The sequence below is a fragment of the Aythya fuligula genome, chromosome 5 (assembly GCF_009819795.1).
Source record: "Aythya fuligula isolate bAytFul2 chromosome 5, bAytFul2.pri, whole genome shotgun sequence".
In the NCBI taxonomy this organism is placed as follows: domain Eukaryota; kingdom Metazoa; phylum Chordata; class Aves; order Anseriformes; family Anatidae; genus Aythya; species Aythya fuligula.
In genome coordinates, this window is record NC_045563.1 from 46,881,879 (window position 1) to 46,894,242 (window position 12,364).

Below are 12,364 nucleotides of genomic sequence, written 5' to 3' on the forward strand. Positions count from 1 at the left end.
CTATTTGTGTAGGTAGGCATCAAGCCAGAGCTCTCCTGAATTCTTCAAAGAGCTGAGAGAGAGAGAGAGAAAATGGGCACATTACATGTAGATGCTTAAGGGAGTGTTGGTGAGGACAAGGGAAACAAGCATCTCCACATGCAGATTTGTTAGAAAGAGCAAGACAACCCCTGTTCTTAAAAATTCAGTCTCTCCTATATCCTTCTTCAATTTTGTTCCCTATGTGTTAACTGTTACTTACTGCACAATGTCTGCAAAGGCGGTGAGCAACGGTTTGCATTGGTACTCAATGCCATGCTTGGCACACAAGGATTTCACAAGAGGAGCCACCTTCCAGTAGTTGTGTCTTGGCATTGTGGGGAATAGGCTGTGAAAGGAGACAAGTTCTCTTTCAGTGCCCCGACAAGAAATATTACCTTTCAAACATTCCTGTTCTGTTCATTACTACTTCCTAGGACTCTTACAGCCCACACTAAACAGAACTTTTTGCTGCTCCTGTCTCCTCTTTCCTTATGTTGTGCTTGTAGCCCAAGGAACTCATAATATTTTCCTGCTTTACCCCTCCCTTATTCTTCTACTGTTGTCTTTCATATCTGTTTTTTCCAAATTAAGTGACACCATAAACTAGGAGAATCCACTTCTGCCCCCTTTCTCCAGCTGTAATCATCTCCATAACTAGTCAGCACAGGAATGGAGATGGGTACATCCTTCAATTGCATATCTCACTACTCCATCAGGGTATAAACAGGTTGCCTTGGCACACACATTTTCACAGATGCATATGAACTACCACTTTGAATAAGACTTGTTGCTACCTGTATGTTTCCACAGATCCTGCCCATATTCCATTTTCAATCATAATTCCAGTCTTCCTGTGGGCCCGCAGTGAAGGTATTGAATTAACTATCATGATCTTTAGGGTTTTCAGATTTAGACAAACGCACTGGTGCCAACAACAATTTGTAGGATTCAGAGCAGAGAATAGTGCTCTGAAAAAAAACAACCACTCTCAGGGTGTATACTCACTGATGTTCAATCTGAAAGTTCAGATGCCCAGTAAACCAGTCATTGAACAGGGACTGCTCAACATTACATGTTGCCTGGAGCTGGAGAAGGGGAAAAGAAAGGCAAAGTTAGTACAGGTTTGTTACTGCAGCCTTTTCCATTTGTCTCAAGAGCACACTATACTGTGCTACTCTGTTCTGTTGTTCTCTTTCAGCCCAAGCTGAGCTACCTCAAGGCAAGAATCATAACCCTCCTTCCCTTGTGTAGCAGCAGTTATACAGACCAGCTAGCATGGACCGTGGTAAAACTAGGGGTTGGCTCTGTGCTCCTGTGAATGCATATGAATAACACAGTCATGTTCTGAGTCTTCTCAAACCTACATCTCCAGAAAAAGCAGATATGGACAGGTGCTTCTGTGATGGTTTTACTGCTAGCCTCCAGTAAGTCACTGTGCAAAGAGGGGATAGTAGTTGACATCTTGTTGGTGCAAAGGAGCTCAGCCAGAGCAGAACATGAACTTCCATCTCTTCAGGAAAAAAGGTTCACCACTAAACCACATCCCTAAGTGCCACATCCACATCTCTTAAATATGTCCAGGGATGGGGACTCTACTACTTCCTTGGGCAGCTTATACCAAGGCCTAACCACCCTTTCCACAAAGAAATTCTTCTTTATATCTAATCTAAATCTATCCCAACTTGAGGCTGTTTCCTTGTGTCCTATCATTTGTCATCTGAGAAAAACAGACCAACACCTATGTTGCTCCAGCCTCCCGTCAGGTAGTTGTAGAGACTGATGAGGTCTCCACTCAGACTCCTTTTCTCCAGATTAAGAAAGCCCAGTTCCCTCAGCCACTCCTCACATGTTGCTTTTTAGTCCCTTAACCAGCTTCATTGCTCTTCTCTAAACATGTTCCAGCAACTCTTTTTTTTTTTTTTCCTGCAGTCATCCTATTAACCTTCACTTCCCAGTTACCAGCAGGATTCACCCTTAGTGCAATACAGTAGCTGCTCGTCTTGTGGTTAGAATTTGTACCTGTATGGCCACAGTTCCCAAGGGGAAAATATTTTACCTGGGTAGACACCCAGTCCAAATTCTTGTCGTAGTAAATATCCATTGGGATATGGTTCATCTGTGAAACCCAGACAAACCAGCTGCTCTCCAGCATCCTGCACAACCAAACAAGAGGCCAGAATTCAGTAACAAGTAAATGAGTCAATGATGAGCCATTGAAATGACAGCATAGCCAGGCTTACAAATGCATGGGAGAGCACCAGCCTGACTAATCCAGCACCTGGAAGTTTCATATTTCCTTATAAAACTCATCATTACTTAATATGTCTTGGTATGAAACTGAAGTAGCCTGGCATTCGTCCTGGTTTTATTTTTAACTAAGGACCGAACTAGATAGAAACAGTAAAATGATCTAAGCAGAGTATGTCCACTGAAGGCTATGCTGCTGATTAAAACATTTGCAAGCCCAGGGTAACCCTTTTTCCTGTTAAACATTCTTTAATTAGTAGCAGAACCAATATCAAAAGCACTGAACATTACATAAGGTGAGCATTTCTCTATTTGGTAATCATTCGGTTACATCTCTGCTTTCACAGAAAATGATTAAGCAGAGTTTAACTTTTAAAAAAAAATAAACAGCAAAAAAGAGTTGGTAAAAGAGAACACAGAAGAATAAGAATAAGGTAGAGGCAGACAGATGGAAAGAATACACAAAGGAAGGCTGAAGTATCTTTTTAAAAGATGTTACCTGAATATAAAGTAATATGCCAGGAGACTCTTTATTTCTAATAATGATCCATAGGTAAAAAAGAATCTGATATAGAAGGTCAGCATCCAGGCCAAGTCCTACCAAACCCGAAGACAATAAAATCATTAGAAACTGCATTTCCTAAATCTTTTTTCTAAGCATCATGTTATATGTAAAAGAAAACTTTATACATTCAACTTCTGTAGGTTTTTGCTGTAGTTGTTTGCTAAATTGAAAGAACTAGAGAAAACCAAGTTACAATAAAGTATCAATGCTTTCTTTTCACTCTATAATTGAATTAAATTTTATCATTTATTCCTAGTAAGTGGATTAATATGTTAGCAAATAGCTAGGCATTCAGAAACCCAAGTATAAGACATATCAAATCATTTACAATGACTCCACAGTGAACAAAGTGCTAGACCAGCTATTTCATTTTGCCTGGAGGTTGCTCTACCTTTCTGTATTTGTAACACATGCAAGAGAAGGAAAAATGAAGCATAAGCACTGTCTGTCTGGCATAGGAAGCAGTGCAAATTATATGCATACTGCTGACAAATAGAGGACAGCAGCTCCTGCAAATCCACATTCTCCTGTTTCTGAACACTGTGGACATGCACTCCATGATTTTGCAAGCAAGACAAGGCAGTGCAGATCAAATAGCCCACTGCTTGTTTCCAGGCCTTTATCAGCGAGCTGGGGAACATAATGTGTTTAGCAGAAAGGATACATAGCCACTGAAAAATGCTGCACCAACCTGACTGTCTTATTAGGCCTAACTGATGAGCAAGCTGGGTCATGCAGCTTGGGCCTGAACTCTTGAGAGAAGTAGGCTCCATGTTCAGGAGAAGGATTGAAAGCCCACAGCTAACCCCATGGTTGCACAAATAGCAATACTTACCACCCAATACCTCTTGGTATATGCGATATAAAATGTGTGGCAGTGGAAGTAGGTGGGAAACAGGAGCGGAGGAAGAGCTGTAATGGAGAAATCATTATCACTGGTAATATCGTTCACTGAATGACAGATATCAAATCGCGAACTGGAAGCAAAGGATCCCTGAACAACTACTCGATATAGATAGTAGTCTGAAGAGTTTTAGGGCTGCTATCATCCAGAAACTTCTGGATGATCTTAACATGCATCAAAGAAGACTAACATTTAGTGATCCTTGAGCCTGCTTGTCTCAGGTGATAAAACAGAGATAATATGAGAAGCTCTTTGAAGTTTGACTGCAGCTCAAAAGTAAGATCTATAAGCCCCATTAGTAATAAGTGTCGCAGGAGAATGAAGATACTCACTAATGAAGAAGTATTTGTGCTGGTGATTATATGGCATGTATTTTTTCTTTTTGATTCCAAGCTATGAAAATAAACAATAAAACAATGAGTGGAATATAAGTAATCTGTACAGGTAACTTGCCATTTTCCATCTTTCTTCCCCAGAAAGCGCCCTTTTTGCACACTTTCCATAACCATCAGTACTGTCTCCCTCTCATGCACCTGTCCTATTACTTTACATACATGCTTTTGCTATAAACCCTCACTCCAGTGACTGCTTTAATGCTTTACTCTGTGAAGTCCTACAGAAATAAGCAGTTAAGCAAACCTGAGACTTTTCTTCAGTAGGAGAAAAGTGAAATGTGATTGCTGAAAAGTAGTTCTACATATACTTAAAACATACCTTGGGACATAGTAGGAAATAAATTACCATCAGATACCACCATCTGTGCTGGAAAGGAATAAGGTAGTAAAAGCTATACCTGAATGTGTTATCCATTAAAAGATGGTGTGACCCATAAGCATGAGTTATGATAAAAATTGAGAGTAAATTGAGGTGAACTTTAACTGTTGAATCTATTGTTTTTGTGTTCCTTGTTCATTCATAAGTCACTTGGCACAAGCTTACATACCACAGCACTAAATTATACTACCAGTCAAAACCAGTCGTTTTCTTTGTTTTCATTTTCTACTTTTTTCTTTGATTCTGTAAACTTAAGTGACAATTTCAATAGAAGAAAAAATAAAATCACTGCTGTAGTTCTGACAAGGCCTCAAAAACTGATTAACTTGTGCAGTAAAAGGGCTGCAGCATTGTCCTCAGCTGTTGCTGCTGGCAGTGGACTAGCAGTACAAGCTGAGAGCATCTTATGTAGTCAATGACTTCTGCACATGAGAGGTACTTGACAATAACCAGTCCCAGAAAACTGCAGAAACAGCCAGCCACTGTTTCTTCAGCACTGTTGTGCCAGCTGCCTTTCACATCAAGGCATAAACAAACCAGAGCAGCCTGCATCTGTGAGCCTTAGACATTAATATTAAGAAATAATCCCAGACTAACTGCATACGTGCTTTATATTAGTATTCACAAGTTACCTAATAATCAGTAATTACTGAGCTGTTACAAAACCTAGTAGGTCATTAAGTTGCTATAACCATTAGTAGTCTTTTCCTACTGGATTTTCCCTCCTATATGTAATGAACATTTGTCTCTTATTTGTTTACAGCAACTTCTCAAATGCTTGAGCAACTTTTAAATAGTATAATATAAACTATGACCTGCTCACAATGTCTAAAGAAAATCGACAGATGAAAATCTTTTTTTCAGAAACTATGATTACAGTTTTAGATATTTATGATATACTGTGCTTTTTGTTGAGTAGGGTGTTCTTCTCAGTTGCTAGTATATGACCACATGCATACACAGACACTGACCTCCACAGAGAATTTCTTCCCCAAAGTAAACAAGAACGGGTGCATATCAATATCAGGATCTTTCTGGAAGCAGTTGGGTTTGGCATGGTGTCGGGAATGCAAAAGAGTCCACCATTTGGCTGATGCTCCCTGTTTAAGTGAAGAACAGAGCATGAGAACCACAATGCTCTCAGAGCCAGATTCTCTCCCTTCTTCACCCAGTGCTGAGCACACTCCTACAGAATCTTCAGAACACACACTTGCTGAAAGGCCATCAAATCAAGCAAGTTGTTCCAGGATCAATCACTTACAATCAAGTGGCACATGACAAACTTATGCAGCAAGTGGTTCCACTTTGTCTTCTTGAAGACTGAGAGATGTCCTAAATCATGTTGTAGCCATGAAGCCTGGACCTGAAAGAGGAAAAAGGAAATCTTGGGAGTAGCACAAAAGGGGAATCAAGACCATCATTGCCTCTAAATTGGAGAGACATGGATTTGATGGATGGACCACTTGGTGGATAAGGAAATAGCTGGATAGCCACACTCATAGTTGTGGTCAATGGCCTGATCATATCACAGAATCATGGAATTGCTTGGGTTAGAAGGCACCTTAAACACCACCTGGTTCCAGCCCCGGTTCCTTGGGGGAGAATGCCACCCACTAGATCAGGTTGCCCAGGCCCCATCCAACCTCACCATCAACATTTCCAGAGAGGGCATTCACAGCTTCTCTGGGCAACCTGTTCCAGTGCCTAACCACTCTCTGAGTAAAGAATTCTCTCTTAACATCTAATCTAAGCCTCCCCTCTTTCAGTGCTAGGACAAGGAGGAATGGTTCTAAGTTATCTGCCTGTGTAAAAAGTAACAGATGGCCTTTAACGTCCCTTCCAACCCTAACCACTCTATGATTCTGTGAATACATCTTGGGAAAAAAAAAAAAAAAAAAAGGGAAAAAAAAAGCTACAGATTAGGCATACTGGGAGCTCACCACAATTAAGAATTTCTTCTTTGCATCTTCTGTGAAACACAAGTCATATAGAAGTTGTCATCTTAAGCAAAGGAGAACTGTACCAAGTAAGGTAGTGGAGAGCTACAAAACTGCAATAGTATGTGTATGAAAATTGACATAAATCCATGCATATATGTTGTGGACTCTATTGCTTACCTGAGAAGTGCTCAGCATCACCAGAGAGACAATAAAGGGCATTAAGGATGTTCCAAAGTAGAAGAGAACGAGCCAAGCAGCAGTATCCAACAGGAGGATGTGAGCAAGGTGCAAGAAGAAGAAGAGTTTATTTGGCTTCAGAAGTCCCATTTTCTCAACACTGGCACGCAATTCACGGAAGTCTTTTACAAGCATTTTCTGTGGAAAGCACAAGTATTACACATTCCCTGCTCCTAGAGTGTAGCGCTACAGCCTTAAAAGCCAATAAACATTTCAAGCGAGGAAAGAAAGATCAAAGTCTGTTCAAATGGACAAGAGCTGGACTTGCACACCAGTAAACTTCATCACTGTTCTCCTACAACTACTCTATGCTTTTGCCCAATAAAGTACATAGAGCAGAGGAGCAAGCAGAAGCTATTACAGAGGAAAATGTCTGTACCCCCAGCTCCTAAGACTATGTCTAGCACCTGTGCTTCTTCCACCATCTCCTTGGCAATAACACAGGGGTCATGCAACAGCTGTTTAGGGCTGTAATATCTTCTGAATGCTACTGGTCCATAGTCACCAGAGCCCAGCACTACTCAAACATTGCCAGGCAATAGTGAAGGCATGAAGATTTAAAAGACATCCAGAACCTTTCCTCAAATAGTCAAATTAGGGGAAGAAGTGCATGTGTGTAAAGCACTTATTAGAAGGCATACTGTATGCATATGATGACATTAATCCTCCTGTGCCATCACTTTCACCAGAACAATGCATACCTTCACTTTACCCTTCCCACAATTAACAGGGGAGGGTCAAACGTCTGTACAAAAAATGGAACCCATAGCCCAGCTGGCCTCACGTTGGTCACTGAGGAAGTAATATGGAAGAAGTGACTACAGTCCAGGTACTAGACCAACCTACCTTTGTCTTTACCAGCTCAGCAGATACCTCACAAGCCTGGCTCCTGTCTCCATGAAGCCCAGCCCATAGGAGACTGCCAGACCAGTTTGCCAGTCATTTCTGGGAAATGGAGTTTGTAAGGAGCAAGGCACATGCAGGCTCTACTGCAGGCCAGCTGTGGGAAACTGGCAAGGCACAGCCTCACATGGATAGGACATTCTATCCATATATATAGGAATGATGAACTTGCTGTTCTGGGAATTGTTTCTAATGCCTGGGTTACATGATGGCACGTTACCTTGTTCCCCTTCAGCATGAAATTATGCAAAGGAAGTCAGGGCAGACAAGGAGGAATAGAAGAAAACAGTCTTGGATATAGGAAAGGAATTAGGTGCATACAACCCTGTGGACAATTGCACTCCAAGACTGCTTCTGATCTATTGTCTGCACCCCTCTTTGGCATGTAAGATTGGTTATTCACACACTGGCATCAGCAGTTACACAGTTTGACCTTGAGACTGCTACAGTAGGCCGTCCAAAAGGGCAATGAATTAAGTTTCACAGTGTATTGTCAAGGCTGATGCACTCTACCTGCATTCTGTCCCTACAGATACCTACAACAGAAGGGGAATACAGTCTGAAAAGTTACTATCTGTTGAAGAGAACTACTGAGTGGTTGCTTAGATCTTTCTCAAAGCAGGGGAAAGAAAAGTTGATAACAAATATTCATGAGAGCCAAACAAGCCTCTATACCTTATGCAGTTGCTGGGATGAAAATTCCTTAGGAATCTCATTCTCTGACAAATAATATGGATTTAGACTAATACTCATTTAGGATTTTTGAGTAGTAACAAAAAATTGTGAAGAACCTGGATCACATTGTTCTAGAAACTACACTGATCTAGAAAATCAAGTTATAATCTCAGAATATTTGCCTTTAATCTTTGGTTTATGAGGATAAACTTACATTTTTAGTGGGCTCAATACTGGGTTGATCTGGTGCCAGCTCCCCGATCAGCAGTGGCTTCAAGTACTTGTTCACCAGTAGCTTGTCAACATGGAATGCTACAAATGCATCCTGCAAATGCAGAAGAGTAAAGAAAGAGATAAGAAAAACCATCGTGTTACTGACCCCGATCTCCTCAATATGCTGTGCATGCTAAAACATTCACGGTGGAGGAACCACAGTAACAAAGACCTTTATATCTCCTCATTTTTTACATCTTCCCCTCCATCACCTTTACCCTAATCTCTTCTTAAATGAGATTTTATTATTTAACTGGCAAACAGAGAAGGTCTGGCTTCAAAGACTTAAATTACTATGGATATGCAAGCTGCATAATACAAAATTGAATTGAACTCAATTACATGTCTAAAGTGGAATTTAGTTTCCTTGCCTTTCTTCCCCTTCTAACCCCAATTTTAGTGACCTTTCACTCACCCTTGACAGTCAGGTGTCCAAAATACCTTCCATCATCAAACTAAAAACATATTTATTGTAAATTTATCAGAAGACTGTTTGCCTTGTAAATCCAACTTCTTAAAGGAAAAAAAAAAATGGTGGTTGTTATTCACAGACATAAAGGATTTTGACCTTTCAGAAATATACCATTATCAAAGAGTAAATTCTTGCTTTTCCTCAACTAGTCAAGTAATAGCATCAAGACTTCTGTTATATTAAGGCTAAGTAATGATGGAAAACTAAACTATAAGTAATACAAGCTCTGGAGGAGGAGATGGACAGGTGATAGCAATGAGAAGCCTGCTTTAGGAAACATGTCACAGCAACAATCCAACCAGCCCTGGGAAGAGAAATCCACTCCCAAATTAACTAATACAGGATGGATTTCGTTGAGGACTAAGTGACGTATGTAGGGAGCTTTTTTCTAGCACTTGGAGATATTCCTACAGAAATTAATGCAAGAATGCAATTTATATGAACAAGCCTGGTTAGGTGTTACTGATCTCTCACAAAGATAAAAGCATGAAAAAACAACAGTGTGATAGCTTCCAGGCAGGGCTAGGGACAGAAAGGGCAGAAACACAGAGGAGGAAACAACTTCACTGACAGAGAGAGCATGTAGGGAGTAGCTGGAGCCCTGAAAAAGACAGGAGTATGCTGATATGCCACAGCTGAGGCTGAGCTGAGCTGTGAATTCACTCCATGGGAATGAAACTCCTCCCAAAGATTCTCCAGCTGTGGAGAATGGCTTTTATCCAACCAAGCAAACTTACTTCATCTTACTGCTCTGCTGGCATGTCTGCTTTTGCACCATCTTTCGTCTGCATCAATTTTTGTTAGTCTAACCCGAACAGAGTAAGTGTTTTACTGTGTTCCAACCCTGCAGGGCTACTCTGTGCAAGTGTGAATTAAGAATGGTTGTGTGACAAAAAAAACAAACAAACAAAAAAACAAAAAAAACACTGTTCAGCTAATCGCTTTGAGGCTTTGAGTGAACTGCTACAGAATCTGTCCTATATTCTGAAATAACAAAATAACACAGGCCTGGGCAACTGCATGACTAACTATGTTGCATATACACCTCAGACTAAGTACTGAGCACACAGTCACTATCACAGTGAATCTCTGCCAGCAATTCCAGCAATGAAATTTGGCAATAAATCCCAGTTTTAACAACAAGCAAGAAGTGTCTCTGCAAAACAATCTACAGCAAGTAACTGTATTTCATACAACACTATACATCATTACAGCCTTCAAAACTCAAGCGAATTTGGTTAAACTGCAACCCAGCCTCACGACAGTTGTTCCTGTTTCCTAAGTTACTTCGTTCCTTAACTCTGCTTTTCTACACTTTGTGCGAAGACACTTCAACAGCATCAGCAGTAACAGGGCTCTTCTTTACAGTTTTGTGCGGTGCGACCCTTGCTAATATTGTGGCATTAATCATACTCAGTATTTCCACTCCTCTTCTCAATTTTGTTAATTAACGCTCCTTCCTCTTTTTGTCTGCATCCACTACAACTAAAGGGCCTGTGAGATTCATACCATCTCATGAAACTCCACTGAATACTGAAGAGGAATTACTTCTGTACTGGGTCTGTCTGGGATGTTAACTTTCCCTGCAACATTCAGGTTGTAACTCAGTGTGGAAATAAAGTTTGCTCCAAACAAGATAGTTCAGGTTCACATATAAACAGGATACAGAGTAGAGTATCGAATTCCACAAACCCTAATTTATCTTGCTTCTGTTATAGATTGACCAGTGCCAGCTTGGCTCTTTCTGCTCCATGATCCTGCAGTCTAGCCGTGCCTATAGCAAATATTCCATCTTTTACTTGCTTTCACGTTTTTTTCTGAGGCCGAGATGCACAGCCTGCAAGCACACACAGTTCAAGCAGGACAAGATACTCCAGTATCACATGTATCAATTAGCTTTGAACTTTTGTCACACGAAACTGGCTGAATTCTGACAGGGCTTATTATTTGGATATGGCATCAACCAGTAAGAGCTAGCTCAGATCCTAGAAACAAAGCACCTGTATTTTTCAAGTTCATCCATTATCTGGGGCTATCCAGTATCCTAAAATGAAAGACGTCTGACAGTGCTAACTAAAGAAAATGAATGATGGAAAATATGGAATGCAAAATGTTGCTAATATAAAATTTGAAGTTTAAACTCAGTGGACTGAAAATTATTATATTTTTTTTTCATGAATATCAGTCATCCCCCATGTGTGAGAGATTTAGAACCTATTTGCCTCGAGTTGCTTTTCAAAATACAGAGCAAGGATGCAATCCTGTTTGTCACATCTTTGTATAGATGCTGATTTACTATTATTTTCAGCATAACCTGTACATACTAGAACACCAGAAGTCCAGAGAATTTGCTGAACAATTTCCTGTGTTCCTACAGGTTTCCGTAGCTTTAAAGATAATGGTCAAACAGGAAAGGTGATGAGCAGATGTCTTTTTGCCCACAGACTAACTGACCAGCAGCTTGACATCAGCTAGCCATCTGATTCGTCCAATTTGGTTCATTCCAGGTATCAGAGGGACTATGGGCAGTAACTGCAGCGACTTTCCTAGAAAACTGCTTGGGAGAGCATACCACCTTCCCTTCCCTTCCCTTCCAAATTAAGTTGGGGAAGCACTTTGGAAGAGATTCCTTTACTAAGATAAGGAGAGCGACTGCTGCAGTTGCCACAGGACTGCTGCAGTACCACTTGCAGATTCCTCACCATATGCAACCACCACAGTACGCTTCCAGTAGCTCTAAAGTGAGCTCAAGAGATAAGAGCCATCCTGAAGTCTTCATCTGGATTACAACCACAACCCTGGTGCCCCCTGTCTTCGCTGCCCTCTCCATCCATCCCCAGCCTGTGACATCCCTCACCGTGACATCCTGCCCGGCATGGCTGCTGAGGAGCCGGGCACCCCCGGGATGCTTCTTGTAGAAGTGGCTGATGTCGTACACCTTCCTGTCGATCACCAACCACCGGTCCTGGGGTGGCGGACCCCGACCTGAGCACTGCGCAATCTCCTCCCAGGTGAAGCAGCGGCGGGACCACAGGGCTGAAGAAGCCACCACCGGTTCTGGGTCCGGGTCTCGGTTCTGTTTCTGGTCCTGGTCCTGTTTCTGGTCCTGGTCTCCAGCTGCCCAGTCCCCATCGCCTTGCAGCAGCACCATCCTCCTGCTGCTTCTCCTCCAAAGGCAGCCACCGTGCCCTGTGTCTCCCCAGGTGTATAAGGGATGAGTCAAGCCCCGACCCGCCCCCCCAGCCCACGCCTCCCTCAGTTTTTCAGCCCTGAGAGAAATGACAGAAGTGTTGAAGAGCGTGCCTGGATGCAGGCAGAGCCCCTCTGGGCTTCACCTATTCCCCAAACAAGCA

The 12,364-nt window shown here is 41.6% G+C and overlaps 1 protein-coding gene across 1 annotated transcript; it reads right to left on the reverse strand.

Moving 5' to 3' along the window:
- LOC116489595 (acyl-CoA (8-3)-desaturase-like) lies at positions 1–12,162 on the reverse strand. Its single transcript, XM_032188042.1, has 12 exons — positions 11,869–12,162; positions 8,481–8,591; positions 6,629–6,826; positions 5,773–5,874; positions 5,483–5,611; positions 4,070–4,130; positions 3,669–3,745; positions 2,768–2,865; positions 2,078–2,174; positions 1,027–1,106; positions 242–367; positions 1–52 (listed from the first exon to the last, which is right to left on the reverse strand). Exons 1-12 carry the CDS (start codon positions 12,160–12,162, stop codon positions 1–3), a joined length of 1,425 nt encoding a protein of 474 aa, XP_032043933.1.
- Between the last annotated feature and the right edge of the window lie 202 nt (positions 12,163–12,364).

What these genes read in the sequence shown, in the direction of transcription:
- LOC116489595 (XM_032188042.1), bottom strand. Translation starts at nt 12,162, where the DNA reads ATGGTGCTGCTGCAAGGCGATGGGGACTGGGCAGCTGGAGACCAGGAC. An exon ending in GTATTGAGCCCACTAAAAAT is followed by an intron (nt 6,827 to 8,480) that starts GTAAGTTTATCC and finishes TGCTTTCCACAG; the next exon opens with AAAATGCTTGTAAAAGACTT. An exon ending in ATACCAAGAGGTATTGGGTG is followed by an intron (nt 2,866 to 3,668) that starts GTAAGTATTGCT and finishes CGGGTTTGGTAG; the next exon opens with GACTTGGCCTGGATGCTGAC.